This window comes from Hesperophylax consimilis, chromosome 6 (genome assembly GCF_061612785.1).
Source record: "Hesperophylax consimilis isolate HC1 chromosome 6, BYU_Hcon_1.0, whole genome shotgun sequence".
NCBI lineage: Eukaryota > Metazoa > Arthropoda > Insecta > Trichoptera > Limnephilidae > Hesperophylax > Hesperophylax consimilis.
In genome coordinates, this window is record NC_142841.1 from 36,456,718 (window position 1) to 36,483,144 (window position 26,427).

The 26,427-nt window shown below is 36.1% G+C and overlaps 1 protein-coding gene across 1 annotated transcript; it reads right to left on the reverse strand.

The window, feature by feature from the left end:
* Window positions 1-3,988: 3,988 nt before the first annotated feature.
* On the reverse strand, window positions 3,989-26,061 carry LOC149423297 (uncharacterized). The gene is made up of 6 exons (XM_089632712.1): window positions 25,703-26,061; window positions 25,537-25,620; window positions 25,388-25,456; window positions 25,123-25,293; window positions 24,904-25,038; window positions 3,989-4,152 (listed from the first exon to the last, which is right to left on the reverse strand). The coding sequence occupies exons 1-6, from the start codon at window positions 25,935-25,937 to the stop codon at window positions 3,989-3,991; spliced, it is 858 nt and encodes a 285-aa protein (XP_089488838.1). The 5' UTR covers window positions 25,938-26,061.
* Window positions 26,062-26,427: the final 366 nt, after the last annotated feature.

The following is a 26,427-nucleotide window of genomic DNA, read 5'->3' on the forward strand; positions in this document are numbered from 1 at the left end:
GAGATAAGCAAGATAACGCATGAAATGGTTTCAGACACTCCTCACAACTCACTTTAAGCCGACCTTCTTTATTCATCCTTATCTTATCCACCCAACGTATCCCGGAGAAGTAAGCACTCATTTATATTGTGTTATTTTGTAAAATAAAACAGAATATTGTGATTTCATGCGACAGATCAGTAGTGATTCTGAAACATTTAATAGTTTTGAATCCTGTAACGTGCCAGATATAATTATTTGAGGTGAGTTTTCTTCATTTGTAAATACATATAGGTGTGGGTACCACTTCAACACGTGGACCGCTAACTCCACTGAAGGATAGAAGTGTGCTGTGAGCGTGTCCCCGTTCCTTGAAGTAAGCTCAATTTTTCCTCACTTCAGTTGAAATTGATCAAATATTTAGATTATTTCTCAAACAGATTATCAAATTCATTAGCCGGTCTGAACGTCCGGTCAAAACGTCTTATGTAATTTGGTGATGACAGTTTTCTTTGAAATTGGTATAGATACGTAAACTATCTAAGGATTTCCTGTTCAAGAATGTATTAGTGAATGTATGAATGTATAAGCAACCAGCTAATCAATGACGCAAGATATTTTCAAGGAGTGGTAAAATGATGTATTATTATTATTATTATTGTCGCTAAGTCAGAGCATTTCCACTAAAGTAATAACTTTTTCATACCATAGGCTTTCTTTATGTGAGTAGGGTAGAGACTGGGGACGGTTGAAACGCATCATGATTGAAACATCTCAATTTTCTAGTCTTTTAAGAACTTCCCCCCCTTTAAATGCCGATTCTAGGTCCTGTTTGACCCAAAGATTTATTATTTTAATAATTATGATTGGATCATTTCTATAGCGACGTTTTTGCGAAAAAATGACCTCAAGGGCTCTTAACTTAATTAACATATTTAACCTATTCCCTATCACTTAGATTTATAATTTCAATTTATAGTAAGTATATAACTTTTAAAACCTTCACGGACACTAACTAAATTCTTATGATAGCCCTGGGATATTGTAAAATTGATTGAAAAAATAAAATTACCAAAATCTCTCCAAAAGACACGATTATGGTTAATCTTATCTTATTTACCTATTCAGTAAATTATCAAGTATTGTAATCTTGGTGCAAATAATAATACATTAAATACACGAGGTTGGAATTTATATATGGATAGACTATGTAAATTTCATTTGGTTTCAATGGTTACTGCAAGAAATATCTATTTACGTGCAGAGAATAAGTTATTAGGTTCTTAGTTTGGGTTAGTTATGTAATTTATGCATATTTAGATTGAAACGATACTTTCACAAATATTACTCTATACTAAAAATAATCAAAATAGAGGCAATGGATCGTTTTATAAGGGAAATATTGAAATTTGATTGGATTAAAATGGAATTTTATTTCTTCTTTTACCATCTCTCCCGACGTAGATAGTTGTTTCTGTGGTAATTAGATTGAAATAAAGTGTAATTTCCATATTCTGTGCCAATTAAAAGTACAGCATTTAGGTAAATATTTACCATGATACTTTTGTAATAATAAAATGAAGTGAAATATGCATTATTAATAAGTAGTTATTTTTACTAATTAGTAGCACTTTGTCTCCTGCGACGACAGAGCGAGAGCAGTAACCACATTGGAGTTAATGACAGCTCGACCTTTCTCTTTGGATTTTAACGGTGGCCGGGGAGCTGCAGCTGGGACTCGATTGGGGTTGGTGCCGAAACCAACACCCAAGGCTGATATCCCGCAAGTGCAGGTTCCCAATTCCCAACACTGACGCTTCAATTAACTCTGAACAATGTGAAGTCAAGTGACATCATGTGGTATTGTTATTTCAGGTAATTCACACCTCTCATCTCCTCAGCCATGGATGTCGACAAAAGTTTACTGTTGAAGAGTTCGCAATTACAACTGTTGGTAGATTCCCTCCTTTTGAAGTCATCGGCGGAACATCCCTTGGATATTCTGCATACAGACCCTCACCCCAGCGACCTTACCCTCGTGCAGTTGTCTGCAGAGGTTTATACGGAGAAGGAGTCCGAGGAGACTGATGAAGATTACCAGGAGTACCTGCTTCTGCCCAAGGATTGGCGACTGCTGACAACTGGCTCCAACTCAGGCCGGACCAATGGGTACTTCGGTGCAGCCTTTGCGAACGATAAGTCGCAGCAAGTGGTGGTGGCTCACCGGGGGACCATTCCAAGCGACACGGGTGCGCTACTCACAGATATTTTAGGAATTTGCGGAACCCAATACACGGGCTGCATGAACTCCGCAATCACTTTCGTGGATCAAATAAGGCAAGTCTTACATTCTGTTAACACTCAAGGGAGAAATTATAACCTTACGATTACGGGCCACTCTCTCGGGGGTTGGCTCGCGCAGGTTACGGCGTTTACAGTAAAGTGGCTGAATACATCGGACGGTTTACTAAAAAGGAATACCAGCAGTGGGTTGCATGCTAAGGCCGTGGTGTTCGACAGCCCGGGCGCAAAGGACATGTTAAATAAAATGTGGGATGATTATTACTATAGAAGTAGGACCAATAGGACTGATGATTTGGACTGGTTGGACATAACAGTTTATGTTTCGGCACCAAACCGTATTAACACTTGCGGTGCGCACATCGGAAGATTATATCGTGTTTTAATTGATGCATCTAACTTCAGTTGGAAAGATACTAAAACTGTCTGTTATAATGTGAAGACTCACGCAATCTATAATTTCACGAATGCTTTTAAACAAAAATCACCGAATATAAGTGAAGTTTTGGACTGGCCGAAGGACAGGGCTGAATTTTCTCTCCTTTTTGGAAAACAAGCATTGAACCCCACCAATAACTACCATTCAGATTTTACAGAGCTAATAGAAAAATTAGATAAAATAAAAAAACGATACAAAGTGGTCCCTGTCGGGCCTCAATCAAACGCTGAAATTAAAACCACCATTTATTTTGACACTTTTTCTGAAGACGAATTTCATGTTCTCAAACAGTTAATGCTTATTCAAAAGCATCAAAGAAATTATGACGTTTTATCTAAATTTGTTTTGGTAAAAAACCTAAAATTGGAAAAGGGTAATAATTTATTTCCCGGTTTTGATATAAATCTTAATAATAGAACAATAATCTGTCAATCTAAACAACTGTTAGGAGAACTTACAAAGCGTGTGAAGCAGCTGATGCGGTGGCTGGGCCCAGAGTTCTCCAAGGCTGTGGAGGAGCAGAGCAGAAACGCTGACTTGATATATCACCATAAGGGACTAAAATATCTCAATCTACTCCCAAAGACATTATTAAACTTCAACGATTCAATAGGCCTCCAGGAATTCTTGCTTTCTCCCACCGATCGTGTTCTTTTGATAGTTTCTAAAAACGGTGCGTTTGAAATGACCCGTCTTCACAATATATTCTGTCAAATCAAAGAAAAAATTAACACTTTGTCCCCAACTAACCAATACACCGATGAAAGTTATTACATTTTCTTAGATTGGCTGCGATTACAGAAACTCTTAAAAAATTACGACTCACCTATTGATCAAAATAATCTGATGATGGTTGATGGACGTTCATCCCCAACTGTAAGTGTAGAAGTCCGCACTTTATTTGAAAATTACGTAAATTGCCCTCCACCCAAAATGAAGAAACTTGTTTTTATCTCCTCAGACCCAAAAGAGGACATATTTAACTCAATGGAAAACATAAAAGAAGTAAAAGTGCTTCAAAAAATTAATTTCATTGACATATCCACTGAGTCCCAAAAAACTGTCATTGAAAGAAAATTAATATCAATAGGCAATACGGCGAAGAGCTTCCAAGATATTTTTGGAGAAAACTGTTCGATTCCGGAAATTAATCAACTTCTTTGTTTGGAAGTTTTTAATAAAATCGCAACTGATGAGCACTATGTTATTACGATAAAAGACACGCGTCCAATGACTAGTGATCTTCAAATGTCATTAATTAAAACAAATTTAGTTACAAGCAAAGAATATGTCTTGAATTGCATACGTAACTCCCTGGTGGTGATCAGCGGGTTGAACCGCGGTGACCTGGAGACCGGGGCTGGCTGGGAGCAGCTCGCGGGGAAAGAGTTCATCCTTGCCGAGGGAGATGCAGATCTGGTCTTTAAAGACACCTGTGATAAGAACCAACATAAATCTATTTACCTAGTTGAAGTGTCCGGGGACACCAAGGCAGATGTCCACTGCAAACAAATATTTAATAAGGGTTTTTATCTACCCAGGAAGTTTCTCCATAGAGCATTTATTAACGTGCAAAAGTTCGCGGAAAGTAAGCATGCTGATGACCTGTTTGTCATTTTTAGTGAGGAACAAAAGATCTTTCTTATAGAATTGATAGAGGAATGTACGGAAAGAGAAGCGTTCAAAGAAAGTGTACTTATTGCGAAAACTGAAGAACAAGAGGCAAATATAATTCATGAATATTTTCATAAGAATATTCATTTTGTGAAAATTAATGAACTGAATGAGCTAAATGAATGTGATGATATTTTGGGATCATATAAATACGACAGTATTTATAGTGATGATAGTGATGATAGTGACGATAGTGTTAGGAGTGATAAAAGGGTTGAAAAGTATCACAGGGGCAAATTAGAGTGGCGTTTTTCCCACGGGTCCGCAGAGCGCCTGCGCCCTTATATGTCCACAAAATTCTTGGAGCCAATTGATGAACTAACCTTGAGCGAAACAGAACGCAACTTGGTGATCATAACTGATGAGCCCGGGATGGGGAAAACAACTTCTCTTGCCTACTTGTCAAGGCGCCTTGACACACCGTGGGTCATATACATCGAGTTAAAACAATTCAAAACACATATAGATAGTTTATCAGATCAACTCACTCTTCAAAATGTGGCAATTTTTCTATTAAGTGAGTCCTGCTCGAATCCCGACAGCACTCTAGCTCACGGATTATTAATACATTTTCTAAAAAGTAAAGCGTGTTCCAAGCGGGTCGTTTTAATGTTTGATGGATTTGACGAAATAGACGATTACAATAAAAATAAAAAGAGTTCTAAAGATAAAATGGTTAAACTATTTGCTTTTTTGCAAAGTAAACCGGCAATTCAAGTATTTCTGACGACTCGAAAATATTTGAAGGAATCATTAGAAACAAATTTAAGTCAATTTTCTACATCATTCGTAATGATTAACACAAAAGAGCAAAACCATTTTTTATTTTTGTTTTGGAGGTCCTTTCTTCCCCTTGAGCTGGGAATCAATCGAGAAATAGAGGAGGAACGACTAAAGATATATGCAGAAGGGGTGATCCGGGAGGCGAAGCAAGCACTCGGGCCAGATATGGACTGCTTCATGGGAGTTCCCTTGCAGCTAAGAATGCTGGCTGAAGTTTTCAGGCCGCAGAGTGATCTGTTGCTCCAGCCTCCGGAAATTTTATTCAAACAAATCAATATAGTCAATGCACAAAATCTGTATGAGAGGTTTATAAATCTGAAATACGAAATTTATCTTGATAAGACATTGCTAGGAGCAGCGGCGGACAATGTTCAAAAAAAACAAATTCTCGACAGTATTGCCATAACGCACAGTAAACTAGGATTCAAAACATTCTTTTCTGATTTTTACGATGAAAACTTTGGCCCCATTTCTGAAGACGACCTAACCGCAGTGAACAGATATGGTTTGGTACAATCGAATGGAAATGGAGAATTCCAATTTGTTCACCGAACCTACGCAGAGTATTGCTGTTCAACAATGATCATCCACTGGCTTAATCAACTTAAAAGCTTTTCCAGGTATGACCTGTTCAAAGAAATACTTGTTCCTCAAATACTGCTTCATCCGGATAGCAAGATCATCAGATTGTTTTTGAATGCTCAATTAAAGGAAATGTCCAAAAAGGCACTTGAATTAAACGCCAAATGTATTAGTCAACTGTGGCTTGAAGACAGTACTATGTTTAGGAATCAGAAGTACCAAACTTCTCTTCACATTGCTATTCAAGAAAAGAATGAACACATTGTCACATTTATACTCAGTGGATTCAGTACCCAAGAAGCCTTTGTCTCTTTGATAACACAATATGACCTTGATAATAACACAGCACTGAATATGGTGGATTTGCATAAAAGTATCAACGATGATGACTTAGTATTGGACGGAATATTGACAAATTTATTACTACGCATGAAAACATGTTCTGATGAAAATAAGGAAAATATCTTTTTTGCAAGTTTTTTTAACCGAGATGTTTTAAATTCTGATGAAACCAAGGAAGTGTTAGTTTTTGAAGAACTCGTTACCAATACAGTTTATCAAGTTATTAGAAATACTTTAAGTTGTAACGCAGGAATATTTGACAGAGTAAAAGAAGTTGAATTAATAAGTATAACTTATGAAGAGGCTATTAAAAATAATAATGTTGAATTTGTGAGAAATATATTATTCACAAAATTAAAAAATCATACCGAAATACATTGCTTATTATTGATGAAATACAAAGATAACAAAATGCAAACTGCCCTTCATCTTGCTGCAGAATTAGGTCACCTCGATATGGTTAAACTACTCGATGAGCAAACTGTTGTTCCCTTTACTGTATTGACGGCACAGTGGGATGACGGAGAGATGACTCCTTTACTTGTAGCCGCTTGGTACGGTCAACTGAATATTTTTGTATACTTAGTGGAGCGAGGCGCAGACATTAATATACGCTGTAAATACGGCAAGTCTGCCCTGATGTATGCGGCCAGTGGTGGAGCGATTCTAATTGTAGAGTATCTCATTAAAGGTGGTACTGACATCAATTCTACAGATATTATTAATGACAGAACTGCACTACATTATGCGGCAATAGAGGGACGTCTCCCGGAAGTAACATACCTCCTGGAGCATGGGGCGAACCCTGACAGGGTAGACAGGAGGGGAGAAACCGCACTAACCGGGGCATCATATTATGGGAAGTTGGAAATGGTGCAGCTGCTGTTAGAGAGGGGAGTGGATGTTAACGCAGATGGTGGTGAAGCTCTTAGATATGCTATACGGAAGGGTGAATGGTCTATGGTGAAGGCTTTAGTAGATAAAGGTGCAGCCGTTAAAGAAAACGAAGTGAGAAATTTATCCGAATTTAAACTAAAATATCCAAATTATGAATTTAAAGAATAATAAATAATTGATTGTGCTCATTTTAACCCCTCGAATCTAGACAATATATCATATTAGTTACAAAATCTGTCTGATTTTAGTATATAAAGAGAAAGCTCGGCAGACTATATTTGTAATATAATAAAACTAGTTTTATGTCACGAGTTATAGACGAGTCAGTTGGTGACAGATGTGATACAGCATGATTCTACTGCTATTGATATTTTTATGATTTGAAGGATGTTGAAACGAGTAGTGTTGGGTTATGAATTATTTTATTAACCTGCTAATCGGGCTGGACGTATAAATACGTCAAACGTAAACAGTATCGGGTACGGGTAGGATATATGAATACGTCCTTGAAATATATGTTGCGCCCTGGAACGAGCGGGACGTATATTTCCGAGCAAGTCACACGGAAATTGAGTTTTTAATTTTTACATATTTTAAACTCAATGTTTCTTTTTTATCTGTGTGCTTTTGTTTATTTTTCTGTAATTATAACCTTTTTTTATATTTTTTTTAATCTTTATAATTGTTTGTGAAGTTTCTATTTTTTTAATTCGATGTTTTCATTTTTATAATGCATAAATAAAATAAAAAAATTATTTGAAATTACGTCCTCCGGGCGTGACGTACTGATACGTCCTAGTGAAGGAGTTCGCGCCCGTTGTATGTTGCGTAATTCAAAACGGAATTGACAGGTTAAGAGTGAGAGCCTCGGTAACAGCTCTATATTTTTGTACGGCTGAAAGAATCCACAAAATTGAACAACGGCTCAATTGAACGGGAACTGTGAGCTCAGAGCAATGAGAACACTGTGGACGCTCAATACGACTCTCCCGGTATGGCTCTCCGCTGCGGTTCCCCCGCTACAGCTTCCAGCGTACTCTTGGTACCAGTAATCTACCTTATACCATGACAAAAATAAGATGGTACGTAGTTAGTAGGTGCGTGTACACATTTACAAGTCATTTTATTTCTGCATTTTTACTGTTTTTGATAATATATTTTTCAAATTAAATAAAAAAGGGGTTAATGCAAAATATCAAACAACACTATATTTCTTGATCTCAAAAACAGTAAAAATGCAGAAACGAAACTTTAAACAGCTGTGCAAAATTGTGGATGTACAAAACCACAAATTTAAACATTCAACATTGTTCTTTGGGACCGTCGATATTAGTTCCTAGTTGAGTCTTATTGAATATAACCTAACATTTACAAGTTCATTCTTCTGTTTTTACTGAGAGATAATAATATTACATTATGTGCCTTTTATTATTATTGTTCCGAGAAAACTGACTATGTAATATTACAATTTTTTATAAATCTATTGCCTATTAATGTGACTACCTATAGTAACCGATTTACATTTTGTTGTATTTATTTAAATGTTAAAAATATATTTTTTTTTTTTTATTTATTTATTGCACAACAGATAGATTATCCAATTATTGTACAATTCTCAATTTGACAATCTTAACACCTATGAAGATAATTATTATACAAAAAAAACTTTAGGCTATTTAAAGAAGAATTATATATATCTAGTGCTTCTGAGATTTCATTCAATAGCACCATTCCTCTTGTCATGCTATGTTGTGCTAGAATATCTGTTCTGCCGCATGGTATTTTGAATAAGTCGTGTAGACGACTACGGCTGAAGTTTTCGGGCACGTATAAACCATAGCATTTCAAGAGGAACGGGCTATCAATATAGCTATGGATTATGTTAAAACTAAGTATTGCAAGATTTGCATGACGTCTAGTTTCCAAGCTAAATCTATTTGTTGCCTCAAGTAAGTCCACATGGTGCATGAACCTTGGATAAGTTCCACGCATCCGCATAAAGACATACCTGAGGAATTTTTTCTGGATTTGTTCCAGCATATTAATATACTTAGTTTGGTGCGGAGTCCACACAACACTAGCATACTGCAGCTTACTTCGTATGACGCCATCAAACATGGCTATCATTGCATCTGGGTAGTGAAATTGTTTACATGTTCTGGTGATAAATCCCAGGAGTTTGTAGCATGCTGTAGTAAGTCGTGATATGTGGTCCGAGAATGTTAGTTTGGGATCAAAGATGATACCGAGATCTTTATAGCTATTGACTCGGCATAATTTTTTCTCTTTAATGGTGTAATCAAAAACTACGGGCTTCTGAGAGCGGGTATATGTCATTGTTACGCATTTTTTTATATTAAATTCTAATTTGTTTTTATCTGACCATTCTGCTATAGCATCAAGGTCAGATTGCATTTTTAAGCAGTCTTCGTAAAATATTATTTCCATCAAAAGTTTGAGATCATCCGCAAATAAAAGACATCTGCTATATTTTACACAGACCTGGATGATGTGGAAATGATCTTATTAAAACACGAAAAAGTAACTCTATTATTGAATTCAGATTTACATTCAGATCCTGCATATAAAGTCCCACAATGTGACTCACGAACTTTACTTTTCTGTGCAGGTTCTACCTACTGTACCTAATGAGGATCACATTCTGATGTGTTCTTTATTACAATAAGTTGATAAACATGAAAGTTCTCATACATAAATGTGACCGTTGAAAATTTCCAGCTACATTTTAGCTTATGCCGTCTCTATAGTAGTTCTCAAATGAGGCCAAAGTTCGTGAGAGGGTTAAGACATCTTAGTTTTCTTTGTTATCTATTATACTTTCTTTTTCATATTTGTTCTTATTTTACCGTGCAATGTTATTTTTTTACTGTTGTAATTTTTATGAAAATGTTGTATACTACCTCTAAGTACCTACTGTGTAACAGAGTTTTGATACTAATGTAAAATTAAGTATCGCAGTTATGGTTACCATTGGGCAATAAAATAATTAAATGTCAAAAAATTTTAATAAAATCAATCTCCTTTGCATTGAGTACTTGAATTTTTGAAGTCTTGCAAATAGATAAAATGCATCAGTGTGGCCATTTTTGGGCATTATTTTTCTTGATTTAATTATTGATCTCCTTGAGACTTTGATAAACCAAAGCAGACAGCTAAGTTTATTATTATTATTTAGTGAGCAGGCAGCATTCTGCTGATGTCTGATTTCACAATATGCACTCTTTTCAGGGTGAAATGCCTAAAACCAAAAAAGTTAATAATAGTAATTGCGTTGTTTTAAATTAAAAAATAAGTTAATCCTTTCTACTCTACAAATAAGAATCCAATCGACCGTTAAATTGGTTTATATTGGCAGAATCTATGACATGTTATACCAACTTGGCAAGTTTTGTGGATCATAAACATTTATTCCAACAATACTCCTAAACACATCATGTAAACCTACAAATAGCTGTAATTTTCTGTTTTTGTTTCTTGTATTCGTATGACTTGTTGCATAGCTTTTATCAAATGTAATTTTATTCTTATTTTTTATGTTTCAAAATATCTGTCAAATTAAAATTATACTACCAACCATGTAAAAGCCCTCTGGGCGTTAAATAAAAATATGGACTCCATATTTGGAAAGCATATTCCAGGGGAGGTCGCACTCATGTTTTGCATATTTTTAACATCAAATCCGGTGTTAGGTCAAGGAAAGCCATCCTGATTAAATATGCTATTGAATTAGCTCTTTTGACAATCCCAGCGATATGCAGTTCCCATTTCAAGTCTTGTGATATGGTACTAACTCCTAAGTTTCCTTTGTTACCGATATTGACATGGTTATGCTGGGGCCCTAATTAGAAAGTGAATGATTTAAGAAGTTAGCTACCTCTCATGAGTAGCAAAAGTGGCTAGTACCATGAAACTAAACTCACCAAACTAACTAAACTATTATTTACCAGATGGAAGAGAGAAAGCATTAAATTGTGAATCGTAACAATTATTTATTTAATATTTATATATAAATATGTATGTGCTAAACCAAGGCTGCCCAACCCCAGGCCCGCGGGCCACAATGTGGCCCGCAAACGAATTATAAGTGGCCCGCGTGAACCATTTTCAAAAAACCCGCCATCCGCCACTTTGAAAAAGTGTCGCGGGCCCGCGGTAAAACAAACAATGCAGCTTGCGCGCGGTCACCAGTGTTGCCAACGAAGGCGATTTATCGCTATTTAGGCTACTCAGAACGAGAATCAGCGACGAAAAAATCTAACCTGTTGAACTTACTTTTTAAACAAAAATACACCGGTTTTTGACATAATATTTTTTGCATCCGAAATGGAATCTTGTAGCCACCCTCCCCCCATGGAATTCGAAAAATTGTTGTGGGGAAATCACATATGATGTTTTTGGGTGCGCGGAATTTATTCTCAGCGATTCAGTGGCCCGCCAGTGATTCAAAATCGTCAATTTCGCCCAACTGTTAAAAAGGTTGGGCAGCCTTGTGCTAAATAATGTATAAAGCAATAAATGCGTTGTAGCAGTCTCGCCCGTTAGAGTACCTACCGGACTGACATTCAGCATTCTCAAGTTGCCGTCTTGTTTGGCGATCGAGTCTGAAGTGCGCATCGTTTGGATTTGGTTCGACAGTTGTGGCTCGAGTCCCGGTGGCACGAGAGGTTCTGAAATACTTGCTGACCTTGGCGGACCCTGAATTTACGTAAGAGGCCCTTTAAATTAAGATTGATATATTTTTAGTTTCTTAGGGATTACACTGATAATTTATAAATTTGTTCAGAATTATCTAATTCTGAGCTGGCGCCCATTTAATTCTTATAGCATCATTTATTCTTTGTAAAATCTTCAACTGACATGACTTGCATTTTTAACTATCGAGCTGGGGGTCCTGTCTGCGAGCGACAAGTCGACATCGTTCGCTGACATCACTTCCAGGCATCGGGTTGCTGTGCTGGCTGAAACCAGAGCTTTCTTCGAGAGCCTTTAGACTTCGAAGGTGGTGCGTGCGGCCGACAGGGATGGCCGTCCACACATTCATCATTCATATCATCTTCCGGGTTCTGGGTTCGGAATTCTCTGGTCTTCTTGATACTGGGTCACATGTCTCCATTTTTGGTAACAATTTTCATCGTCATTTCTTAAAGTTAGGTTTGAAACTTTCAAATCTGGGGAAGAAGTTCTCTCTCACTTCTGCAACGGGTCATACAGTGATGTGCGTTCATAAAATTTCGGTTCCAGTAGTTCTCGGTAACGTTGAGAAATTATTCAATTTTGTAGTCATGCCAGAGATCAAATCTAATATCATCCTTGGTTGCGACTTTTGGAAAGACTTTAATATTTGTCCAAAGGTCACAAAATTAATGTCTAACGAGGCAGTCAAGAATTGCGCAGCCGAGGTGGTACCAACCCTGGGCTCATTCGTAGGTTCTGATCACAGATCCTGGGGTAACCATCTTCCGGAAATTGAATTGACAATTAACACTGCTGTGCATGAAGTTACAGGTTATACTCCGTTTTTCCTAAATTTCGGAAGGGAAATTGTGATTTCAGGGAACGAGTATAAGGGTGCTGACTTCAACGCTGAAGACATTAGATTTTCAGTTCGCGGTACGTGGGCATCAGATTTGCAGGAACTAAATGACATATTTTCCCAAGTTCGCACGTCCCTAAGACGTTCGTATGAACGCAACAAGGTGAATTATAATCTTCGTCGTAGGGATGTTCAGTACGATGTCGGGAACATTGTCTGGAGAAGGTCGTTTGCTCTGTCCGATGCTAGTAAATACTTTTCAGCTAAGCTAGCACCTAAATTTATTCGCAGCAAAATTATTGGTGAGATTTCGCCGGTGGCATATCAATTAGCGGATATGGCTGGTAAGCCAGTTGGCACTTTCCACATCAAAGATATTATAAAACTAGAAGATCCCGATGATTAGTCATTTCATCGAGGGGGGACTTCCGTTTCTATATTGAGGATATTTTCTCATATTACATAAATTTTAGATTTTAAGTTTTGTTTTGGTAATAGATGATTCGCCTTATGTTTGGTTATTCATTTATGTTAATGGGTATTTTGTAGGCAATCACTGTGAAGATATGACCTTATATTCATAAAATTGTGTCTTCACATTGATTTAATGTGTTTAATATTATGGTTTCTGTCTACCTTGTTTTTATTGTAGTCATAGTTTGTGTATTTTGTTCCTTTCAACGCGTAAGATTGACTCACATTTAGTCCCACGCATTGAAAACTATAAATTAGCTTGGTACATACTTGGGCATTAATTTGTGCAACTTCAGCAGGCCACTGTAGTTGTGCTAATTTCTGTCCACTTTTAAATTTTGAATTTTACTAACTACAGTCACTACCACGGATTTAAACTTAAATCCGTGGTAGTGACTGCGCACTTTGTTCTGAAATACTGGTATGTCATTCCCTGTAGACAACCTTTCCTTAATTATCTACTCACATTTCACTCATGTTTTTCAAAAAAAATTTTCCTAGCACTAAGTTTTGTTTTATGTAGTTTTATATTTTGTGCATGCTTCCATTATACCAATTTTGGTGGTGATTTTAATGTGTTTTAAGTCACCAAATTTTTCTCTTCTTGATAATTTGGTTAAACCTCCATGCTATTCAAACACGAGAGCCTCAGAAGCTAATAATTATCTATTTTTGAGGTTTTATGAAACCTTATGCATGGTTCTTTGGCGATAAGTTTTAATGATATTCTTTTTACACAGGATCGTCTAAATTTTAATTAGTTTAATGGGTAATTTTAATTAGTTTAATGGGTAATTTTAATTAGTTTAATGGGTAATTTTAATTAGTTTAATGGGTAATTTTAATTAGTATAATGGGTAATTTTAATTAGTTTAATGGGTAATTTTAATTACTATGATAAGAAAATGAAAATTTTAATCTTAATTATTTTCATCTCATTGAAATTAGTCTAATGAGTTTTGAACAATCCTTTTTAAAATATATTTTTTTTAAATAATATAAGAGTAATCTGTTATTATGGGAGTTGTTATTTTTGAGTTTTCTTCTGCAATATTCATTGTGCAACATTATTAATTTCTTTAAAACTCCTTTTGAGTTGCATCTTGGGTTTGGGTCTGGGGTTTCAGTTTGTTTTCTCTAATAGCTCACAGATGGCAGTCTCATAGATTTTGCATTTGAATGCGTTTCGTGCATTGTGTTCTGTTAATTTATTAATAATATAATTTAAATTATAAATTTTTTTTTGGGCACTTAGATTCACGCAGTCTGTTAGTTTTTTTAGCTACCGTTTATTAATGCTCTAGATCTTGGTAATTTTCACCACAGTTTAAATTTTGGAATTTGTGTTATTCTAGGTTTTATTATAAATCATTCATATTTTCTTTTCATGTCAGTAATCCATATTGTAAGCTTTAGTTTAGTTCTCAATTCAAACGCCTCATGTTAGTCAATCTACTTCTACATTCTACATACTTCACCACTTCAAGACCATATCAAGATGATACTTCAAGGATGCAGCTTATCAAAATTTTACTTCAAGCAAGCGGCCTGAAATCTTTAATTTCGTGCTTAAGGCAATTCAAGATCTTTTCTCTTTGAGGGTCCATCATCAACTGGAACTGTCAAGATTGATCTTATTGGACGCGTCATGTCGTGAGCCGATTCATTGATGGATGGAGCTGTTACTCCTGGCTTCTGTTGCTGTAGTCTTGCTATACGACTTACGATTGCAGTGGTCCACAATTATTACCCTGCGCTTTCGGATCTCTTCAAGGATATCAGAAGATGTTCCACATTCTGGCGTCGCTAGATCTCCATGGCTTGCTGCTCATCTTGACGTCATCAATAGGCATGATCAGCTCTTGCTTCTGCCATAACCTGGAGGGCTTGGATCCTTCTAAGAGGAACTTAGACTATTGAGACACGATGAAAAAAAAAAAATTGTCCTTGGGAAATTTTTTTTTTTGCTGAGGAAAGGGGATAATGTAGCAGTCTCGCCCGTTAAAGTACCTACCGGACTGACATTCAGCATTCTCAAGTTGCCGTCTTGTTTGGCGATCGAGTCTGAAGTGCGCATCGTTTGGATTTGGTTCGACAGTTGTGGCTCGAGTCCCGGTGGCACGAAAGGTTCTGAAATACTTGCTGACCTTGGCGGACCCTGAATTTACGTAAGAGGCCCTTTAAATTGAGATTGATATATTTTTAGTTTCTTAGGGATTACACTGATAATTTATAAATTTGTTCAGAATTATCTAATTCTGAGCTGGCGCCCATTTAATTCTTATAGCATCATTTATTCTTTGTAAAATCTTCAACTGACATGACTTGCATTTTTAACTATCGAGAATTTCTGTCTCGACACGCTTTGAGATATAACCTTAATATTGAGTCTCTTGTTTCTTTTATTATTTCCTAGAGCTATGTGTTTAGAAACCTCATTATATAAAATAAATCTTATATTTGTTATAAGAGTTTTATTACTGGTGCAAGCATTTAATCTACCCACATATATCTTGAGTTCCTTTTTGAGAAGTATTAAATACAGGTAAGATTATTTGTTACAGCGTATCCTGAAATGTCTTGTTTATTATTAGATTAATGTATTTGGTGCAAGTTGTGCCTTTGTCACTCCTATATTTCAAATTTTCCAGCAAAAAGTAGAATAACTATCAACTTACTATGAGCCCCATCAAAACCAGAGTCAAGTTATTGTACTGCCGTCATTAAGACGAGACAATACCAGTGGCGGCTCGTGACTTTTGGGTGTTCTAGAGTGCTAATATTACAAAATATGGCATTATTGATGTTGTTGTAGTTAAAATCCGTGCGGCGTACGGCCAAACTGAAAATCTTCATACAAAATATTGTGTTTAGCTACAACAACGTCAATAATGCCATTTTTGTAATATTAGCACTCTAGAACAGTGTTCCGCAAAGTGTGCTCCGCGGCACACTGGTGTGCCGTGGCCATTTGTAAGTGTGCCGCGAGTCCCGCGGAAAAAAGAAGAATGGGTAGCAAAACTTGCATATCTGGCGGACATATTCGCTCAATTAAATGAGCTGAACAAAAAAATGCAAGGAAGAAATCGTAACATTTTAACGTCTTCGGACAAGATTGAAAGCTTTCGCGCTAAGTTGGTGCTATGGATCAGCCACGCTACCAATGATAGTAACGAAATGTTTCCAAATGTCATGGCTGCCGATTCAGAAAAAAAGTGCAGGCTTTGATAGTGAAACACTTGGAGCTGTTAGCAGAAAAAATGAACTCATATTTTCCTAAGTGTGACCTGCAACCTATGGACTGGGTATGAAATCCATTTTCGGAAAGCATTTCCTTTGGACATTTACCAATAAACGAGCAGGAAGAATTCATGGAGCTTAAAACTGATCGGACACTAAAATTAAAGTTTACTGAAACAGAGTTAGCACATTTTTGGCTCCACGTAAAAAATGAGTATCCACTGCTGTCAAAGCGAGCTATTGCAATTCTATTACCATTTGCCACGACCTATTTATGCGAATTGGGATTTTCAACTCTCACAACGATCAAGTCAAAAAAAAGAGAACGCCTGAGGACGATCGACGAAGAGATGCGAGCAGCGTTATCAACGATTGTTCCAAATTTTGATCGTCTGTGTTCAGTTAAACAGGCTCACATTTCGCATTAAACATCTTTTCATGTTATATTGATTTTAATAATAAATATTAATAAAATATTGTTTTTGGTAAATTTTGGTTTGGAGTGGCCAGGCTTATTACGAATATTTTTTAGAAAAAAACTTTAGATATGCCGTAATTACTATAAAAGAAAACTTTTTGGCTTGGTGGCGGCGGAAAAAGATGCATTTTAATTATCAATTGCGTAAAACTAAAATTCACTTCTCGAACAGATTCGGTGACAGTTCGCGGTCATTCTGTCACTGTTATGTGATAAATATCAATCATAATTATACAAACCCGGCTAGACAAACCCTGCTTTGCCAAACAAACCATTCAAAACCTGGGATGTTTTTTTAAATTATGATGACATGCAGCTTTCGTAGTTTAACCTCAAAGTTCGCCGTTATTCGTAATAAGCCTAGCCAATCCTATCCAAAATTTACCTTGTTTTTTTTTCTTTGGTGTACCGTTAAAATTTCTTGATTAGTTAGGTGTACCGTGAACATAAAAAGTTTGCGGAACACTGCTCTAGAAGACCCAAAAGTCACGAGCCGCCACTGGACAATTCCCTAAAATAAACCCAGAATCTTAACGACGTAAGTGAAGCAGCTGTGCATAAAAATATGCAATGTGTATTGGACAGAGCTGCAGTTGAATTTACCCTGTCAAATCTCTAAAATAAAGGCAATCTTAGACATAAGTTATGAACTCGTGTAAAAACAATATTCAGAGCGCGGCCTGGCGTAATGGACGGACCTACCTTTGCCCTAGCAGGCCTAGAAAGTCGATCTTTCTGTGGGGTTTTATTTTAATTACTTCTGATCAACAAATTACTAAAATCTCATATGTTTCTAGAGGGATCCCTCGGGGAGTTACTAATACACAGTCTAGAAAAATAAAATCTGGTGCTTAGCACTAATTTAACAGTTGTAAAACGTTTTATAAAATTTTCAAACTGTTTTACATATAATATTTTAATGGGAAGGTCCTGTTTTTATTCATATTAAATATCAATAACTTGCATCCGTAGGGATCCGTTTAGAAACATTTGAGATTGTAGTAATACGTTCATCAGAAATAATTAAAATGTGAATACTCTCTATTAGATGTAATCCATATTTGGAACGCATATTCCACAGATTATGAAAAATAACACTTTGTTTCAACTTAAATAATACAAGAAACAACTATTTACATCGGGGGACATGCACAAATTAGGTAGGTTATCAGGTTCTTAGTTTGGGTTATTTAAATAATTTGTGAATTTAAAATGGCGGCATGAGTCATTTTACAGGGGAAATTTGAATAAAAATGGAACTTCGATGGATCATTTAGCATCTCTCCTGGAGCGAAAAATTGCTTCTGGTAGTACCTAATTAAGTTAAAACGAAGTGTAATTTCCACAATCTGTGCTTAGTGCGGTGGTTAGGTTAATATTGAGCCAATAATCTAATGATACTTTACTTAACTATAAAAAGTTTATTTATAAACAAGTCCTACTCATTGATATAATCTCTATGGTCCTGCTGTGAAATATTACTGAGCGTGACAGCTGTTTCGCCTTCTTAAGACATTATCAAACTTTGTTTTCATCTTTGTCATCATGTATAATGCGTTTAGAAGGCGAAACAGCTGTCACGCAAAGTAATAATTACGCATCGAAAATTGTTTGAAAAATAAACCTTTTTCTTTCACAATAATATTATTGAATACTTAAAAGAAAAACTTTTTAACGTATAACATGGAAATCCTGATCCATTTGGGCGCAAATAACGCAAGTTTTTGTTTTGGCTTTGTTTTGAAAGGTCTATTATAACACATCGAGAACCTTACTTTTATTGAATAATTTATACTCGCGGACGCTCGCGAAGTTTACTCGCCACAATTTTTAATTAAGTACGTGAGAGTGAGCAATTATGACAGCTGTCAGTTTGGGGTTAATGCTGCAAGCAGTGTTGCCAACGGATCTTCACCTAATGTCGCCGTTTTTCAAACATTTAGTAGCCTAATGTAGCCGAATTTCAGTTGCAGTAATTCTGCCCACATATTCCCCACAAATATTCTACGTGAGCTTGATTCCCCCTTTTATTATTCGAAATCCATGGGGGGGGGGTTGTTAGAGAATTTCTGTAAAACATAATTCCCCACAAAAATGTTTCAAAATAAGTACTCCCCACAAAATATTTGAAATCCATGGGGAGGGGGTTGTTACAGAACTTCACTGAAAAAAAATTCCGCACAGCCAAAAACATTATATGATTCCCCACAACAAATTTTGAAATCCATGGGGGGGGCTACGGAATTCCATTTCGAAAAATTCCTCACATTTTTCCAAAATTTGAGGTAGCTTAATCGGCGACCAGTCGCCTTTTAAATTTTTACGTCGCCGATTCTCGTTCTGAGTAGCCTAAATGGCGATAAATCGCCTTCGTTGGCAACACTGGCTGCAAGTATAATTAAATTCTTCAAAATATATATATATTATTAATTTAGTTCCTACATGGTTCCTACTCAATTTAGCTCACAAGGGGACCTAGCACGGCCAAATCGATAGCTAATAAACACTGAAAGGATAAACTTAGCTATCTGTTGTTTATCGATGTCCCGAACCAATAGCTCTAATATTGCATTATTAGCCCCATAAATGAACCACTCACTAGATCAATATCTTCGGGTTTTTAGTACTGAGCCCATAAATAAACCACTCTCTAGATCGATATCTTCGGGCTTTTTGTATGGCGCCATTTTGTCACCCCCTTAACCATAGACGACCACAGATAAAACGGTCGTTTGGTCCAGACAGGTAAATATATGGTGGACCATAAAGAAATCTCAAGGTCATTTAAAAAAAAGAGCAAACATAGACAATATACCTGCACCCAGCTAACATCGTTCATTCACTAGCACAAAAAAATTATATAATAAAAAATACTGGAATGCAGGAAAAGGAAAATAAAAAAAACCCACAGCTATGCACACATCAAAATATTTTTTATTTTCAAAAAGACAATGGACAGTAGTGCAAAACAGGGTCAGTACAACCGATGTATTGAGCATTGATTTATCATTGAAGTAGAAGATAATACTAATATATCTAAACAAAACATGAAACAGAACAAGACACAAAAAAATAAAAAGTAACAGTCTCAACTAGGAATCGAACCCAGGATTTCTGTCTTACTGCAACAACTTAATAGGATTTAATTCTACCTTGCACAAAAATACAAGAATATATACACAAAATAGCACTAGAAGTTATTCAAGTTCTCCTGCAAGGGTTTCATATAATTTTCACAGCTTTGTCGTCAGCAAACATCATTGAAAATACTGGTACTTACATGATGTAATTCTGGAGAGGTTTAAATGAACTTGTTTGACGTAATCGTGGCTTTGTTTAGCAATTTTATTCTCCTAATACGTGGTATAAGATCGCGTCGGAATACGGATAGGTCTGAAAAGGAAAATTAATCAAATTATTAGCCAATGAAGTACATTCAGGAATCATGAACATTGTATCAAAGAACGAGAGGTTAGTACTTGTATTTAACAACGGGATCGGGTCCTTCTTTCAATTGGTGGAGATAGACCGGATATTTTATGATGATTGGAAGATTAAGCGTTGGCAACGCATTATTTTTTAATCCCAAAAGTACCGTATTTTTGATTTCAATCGCGAAATGGCACACACAAACAAACGTATTTCTTGCTGCTTCTTCCTAGCACTGGATTATCGAATCCGTTTGAGCAACCTTTAACATAACACGGCATTAATTTATCACCTTGAAGAATTCTAGCACGCAACATTATTTTTAGATCGGTGAAAGAAAATTCAAAATATTTACGCAAAAACCTTCAACTGACTTCAATCTGCGAAATGGCGTCTTGGAAATTACCGTTATTTTTTTATCGGAGCATAACACATGCTTAGCTTCTCTTTCTGTTACACGAGTCGCTACGGTAGAGAGCGAGAGATCAAGATACAATTTTTGCTCTGAGCCAATGAGATCTGAGCTTTCAGCCACAACAGCTTTGTCTATAAGAATTTGGGTTGAGGATAACTCCTCCCATCAGGGTTACAAGGTTATGCGAGAGTTATACGCCCCTGACTGAGCCCATGACCCATGGGTCATGCATGGGTCCTAAAGTTTGCCATAGATAAAAGTCTGTAACTGAAAAATATACGTCACTACTAGACATACTCACCATCGACTAGGATAGAAACTATAAAAAAGGCGTAACCATAGACAATATAATTCTCATTCGGAGCCAATCCCATTCACTAGCCTAAAATCTTGTTCTGAGATGAACAATCAACCTGTCGTAAAAATAAACTAAAATGACTTAAAATGCTTTAAATAAAGGAAGAACATTTATAAGATTATCAAATATGAAATGTTTTTTTACGACAGTAACGAATTTTGATATTTCTCTGCTTTTAACAGAAAAATGAAAAACACAAGATTTTTGTATTTAGTTTTAATACGAGTTACATTTATACATATATATTTTACAAGATATTATATGTAAGGTCATGTATTCCTCATCAGAAAAGAGAATTTCTTTGGCCTGATAAGAAGGGAGACAGGATTCTTACTTTGGTTGTTTCGCATAAAATATAAATTTTAATGCAAGTTTTTTTTGAGAAATGATTCATATACATTGTATATTAATATAGATATTACAGAAACAAGAAATACAATAATATACAAGCATGAAACACATTTAGAAGGTGTACCAAGACAATATAAAAATACATAAACAGGAAATACAAGAATGTAGAAGTACAAAACACATTTTAAAAAAGGTATTGAAAGATATTCATTATGATGTCGAGTAAGTAAAAAAAAAATCTAGACAAATAAAATAAACTAATTAGGACAACCATTTCTTCCTATATTTAGTATACTTTAAAAAACGTTGCATGGCCATTTTCCTCATGGAATCTGGTCCATCATATTGTCTGGTATCTTTGCCAGTTAATTTCTTATTGATGTCTGCACACCATGAATTAATTATGAAGGGCACAGTGAATTTAATAATTGCATTTATTACAATTTTTTATGCCCCTCACAATTAATCCAATCGAAACATACATATTTGGCAATAGTTTCTTTAATAATATGCACAAGATGAATATTTTCACAGTTATGATTTAGTACATACTCGACAACATAATGAATTTCCAAAGCGTTAAGAGCAAAGCTTTTCGTAGGATAGTTCAGACAAAATCTCTCTCCGATGCGGTATTCCCTAGTTAAAATAAAAGAATTAATGGGATCATAAGGATCACCAATGCAAGATGACTTACATTCCTCACAGCCTTCGATAACTTTCAACAACTTTTTTAATAAAAATCCTGCCACATAGGAGTCCATACTAAATTTTTGTATGGAAAATGAATTACAAATTTTCTCAAATTGGGCTTCTACATCAGGTATAGTTAAAAAGGTAGTTACATTTGAATTTAAAGTGGAAGAGGTGGAATGAGTATAAATAAAATCAGTAACATTAGACAAAAGAATGGTAGAATCATCAGCTTCACAATTGGTACCAGGTGAACGCGGAGACGCTAAATTAGAAATCATAAGTGATTTATATGCAGCCGTAAACAAGGTAGCGGACGGATTTCGGACACCACGACTTCGAATAGACCCGAAAAAATTTTCCAATGGGTCTTGGTTCAGGTAGCGACATTTCAAAAACTTAAAACCCTCAGTTTCCAGAAAATTCCACAATTTAGTAATGCCATTTATGGAAAAAGTCCAATTAGTTAATACAGGAGCTAAAGTCCTAATGTTCGCGCCTGTTGTCTGATGGACGTATTTCATCGTGCTTATTATTTTCAATGACTCATTCCACAATTGAATATGTGGGGAGTTTTTCGATAAAGCCACACGATATTTTTTGCCCCTTTTAGGGTGTACTGATGTCCCATTGACACTATCGAATAATACATCAAAAAATTTCAAAATTCGTGCTGTCTCCGATGGATTTTTAGTAAACGCCTCTGGTCGTAAATGACTTAGTGTTTCCAGTGCGGAAGACACTTTGTCACTAAAAACTTGTGAGGCAAGTTTCACTTTCATTTTCTTAACTTTCTCAGGTATGATATGAGTCGTGTAATTTCTATACCCGCTATATCAACTTTCATTGATTTGGAGAAAACCGCAAAAAACTGTCACATCTCTAGCGTACATAAGTAAATGCATTAAAATTTTTTATATAATGAATTGGAGTAATAAAATTTCGAAAAGCATTTATTTTTCTATATATGTCTAGCAATAATTAAGTAATTTCGATAAATAAAATGGATATAGCGGATTTTGATACTCACTTCGTGATTTTGAAAGTCAACTGAGGCGACATGGCGGGTTTAGAAACTCACGCGTAGATCATTTTGACACACGAGCGTGGCGTCAGAGCGGCGGCCATATTGTATTTTGGCAAAATAACTGCTTGTGATTAGTTGAATCCGATATAGCGGGTTTTGATAGTGACTTTCTGTATGATATAGCGGATTTGGTTTCTCACTCGCAGTTTTAACATGGTTTTTGGTCATGATAAGGAGGGTTTTGAAACTCAATTTTAGGCTCCTCTTGTTGCTGGCAAAAATGTGAACAAGATGTCATACTCAGATCATTTTGTCAAAAAATCGGATATGGCGGGTATAGAAATTATAGGATTCATATGGCTGTCCGTTATTCCATACATCCTTTTAAATGACTCAGTTGGTACCAATTTGTAAGCCTGAATCAAATTGTCCCACGAAGCCAACTTTTTTATTCCATCCTCATAAAAATCATGTCTTTATCTAAAAGATTATTACGAACGCACTTCAAAAGATGAGGTGCGTCAAATAAGGGAAAAATCATATTTTCATTTACTATGAAGTATCCACCCCTATATTCTGTATTATTCCTTAGGAAATTTATTCGAGTGTCTTCAAGCAAGGCTTTTACCACCCTACTGTTAACAGTGCCTTGGTCGCATACAGTTGCAACGGGCTTAAGACCACACTCCAACAATTTTCCTAGAACAGTTAGAAGAATTTCTTTCAAGTCACAATAATTAGTTCCACTTTCTGAAAACGAAAAAAAACTGGCAGCTTGTAGGGAGTGGTAAGACCTTTGATCATTAAGACTAGAGCGTGATCAGCAATTTTTTTTCTTCTCTTATCACCCTTGTCCTCAAACCCTTCTATGTTACCGTTACGTGCATTGAAGTTAACATGAGGAAAAATACTCATCTCATCAAACATTAATATACAGTATTTATGAATATCCTGCATAGAATCAGTTTTTTTTTCAAATGGTCAAATAAATTTTGATTGATTCCCGGATTGAGAGATACTGAAGCTAACTCTTTATTCAGGGTCAAAGGCGAAGGTAATGCAAAAATGTTGGACAAGAATCGATAGCATTTTGGTCCTCCCTTATATACAGCAAGTGCCAAAGATTTATCTGCCCGACTATATCTTCGACCTTTTTTATGACGCGGGTTAAGTTTTGCTTGTGACGAAATGAATTTAGAGAGAACGGGGTCTAAATTTGAGAGAGAATCTTCCAAGCAGGAATTATTTCTATAGCGAGTTGCCAAATCGAGACGGTTTTTAAAAAGAGAAGTTTTTTGTTGCGATCTTCTTAGTTGACGCCTGGCCTGCGATTCTGGAGTTAAACGATCAATCGTTTTCGTATGCGCCGTCTTCGAGTGAAAAACTACTAGTCGTCGCGACTAACTTTTTCGAATGTTTCAATTTTACGTATTTTTGAGCATCGAACGGTCGAAGTTGGTAGAAGAGATGATTATATTGGCACCCCTGTGAATATTGTCTATGTTCCTGATGTTTTTGGGATTTCTATGGTGTGACTGTCAAACAGACAACAGTTATTCGTTATTGAAAACAGAAATGGCTGCGGGACATATTACAAATTGCCAAAAGCAACTCTTAATTGAGCTTGTAAGCTCCGATAAAGACTTAGTAAGGGGGAAATTTTCACCCACTTTTACATTTGCGGAATCCGCGCGGTAAAACAAAAATTGACAGCTAGACTAGATTTTGACAGCCAATTCCATAGAAACGCCAACAACCTACCACTCGCTGCCCTGTTTCTACTGGTTATACCCAGTAGTTGTTGTGTGGAATGACTTTTGACGTTTGGCGTCGAAGTATGTACCTTCGACCAATTTCGGGAATAGCAACGACGACCAACGTACATACTTTCAACGGCGATTACGAGCGCCCTCGATTCAGGAATAGAGCCCCTGGTCCTCAAAATCTCCAAATGCATCATCTTTTTCTTTGGAGAAAAGGTTGCAGCTGACCCAATGTATTTTAAATTGAACTTTCTTTTACCTATAAAAACACAACATGTGATTACATTATTCAAAACAAAGGCTACCAAAAAATTATGATAAAAAAAGTTATAAATATGCTTACGCAGAAAACCATCGTTTTTACGTGTAGGTACAATGCTGCTGGGTCCAGGAACAATTCTGCTGGGTCCAGGAACAATTCTGCTGGGTCCAGGTACAATGCTGCTGGGTCCAGGAACAATTCTGCTGGGTCCAGGTACAATGCTGCTGGGTCCAGGAACAATTCTGAATATATCTGAAAAAAAATTCTTGTAGAAGAAATGATCTACAATTACATAGCAGAACAAAGAATATTATTTCCTTCCACTTAATATGAAACAGATATGTACCTTCACAATCTTCTGACACCCTTTTAGCAGCAACGGGCACACCGCTGGTTTTGGGGAAGAAATTACGCTCTGAAATAAAAACTTTGTTTAAATAATAATATGAATAAAATTAATAAGGTAAGTCGATGTAATATAGAAGACATTTGTACCTTGTAAAATGTAATCATGATCTTCGAGTGCATCACTATATGCGCTGTAGAATTCTGGCACAATACTCTTTTCACAGGTACGGTCTAAAAACAATAGATTCAATTCTGAGGTTAAATTAAGATAAGTTATACAATACATTAGGAAAAAACAAAGAGAGATTCGTACCTGGAAGATTAATTGTTGGCAATGCGTGCTTTCTTAACGCACCACTCGATCTTTTACAATCGATTCCAAAATGTGATCCACACACTCTTGCGTACGTCGTCAATATTGGATTCTGAATATATTCTAATCTATCAATCCGTATTGACCATTTGCGAAAAAGACTAGGGTACTCCTTAAAACTCGGAAACCGATGTCGAATCGATGTATTGTCCGTACATCCTTTGACATCGCACATTTTTTGACATTTTCATGTTTTGACAGCGGCCTATAAACATGCATGAAGTTCGCACTGGTTTGTGGAAAATATACGTCACAAGATACACAGCCATAGAGATTACCGTGTCTTTTTTTCTGACCCACTTTTTTCTCGGAGTTATACCCCCCTGATTAGCCCTAGACGGAGCATTCGTACGATTTTGTATGAATGGCATTAAAGCCAAATCTAAGGTGAAGGAAAATTGCCTGGCAGCTATCTTGCATGACAAACGTTTGAAATGATTTGTTTGCAAAGTGGTGCATAGAGATCTATTATAATTTTATTTTTGAGATGGTAACGCAGTTATAACGGCGTAAAATTTTTTTGAGTGTTTAGATGATAAGAAATGGAATTTGCAATTAAAAGAATTATCTAGGTTTTGGCATTTTTCGTATATTTTCTCTCACTCCGCGGTTTCAAATTGGTCTTGAATAATAGTTCCGTCCGGGCTTCTCAGGTTCATGAACAT

What these genes read in the sequence shown, in the direction of transcription:
- LOC149423297 (XM_089632712.1), bottom strand. Translation starts at nt 25,937, where the DNA reads ATGTGCGATGTCAAAGGATGTACGGACAATACATCGATTCGACATCGG. An exon ending in GGTGTCAGAAGATTGTGAAG is followed by an intron (nt 25,294 to 25,387) that starts GTACATATCTGT and finishes ATTTTTTTTCAG; the next exon opens with ATATATTCAGAATTGTTCCT. An exon ending in GCTCGTAATCGCCGTTGAAA is followed by an intron (nt 4,153 to 24,903) that starts GTATGTACGTTG and finishes TTCTTATCACAG; the next exon opens with GTGTCTTTAAAGACCAGATC.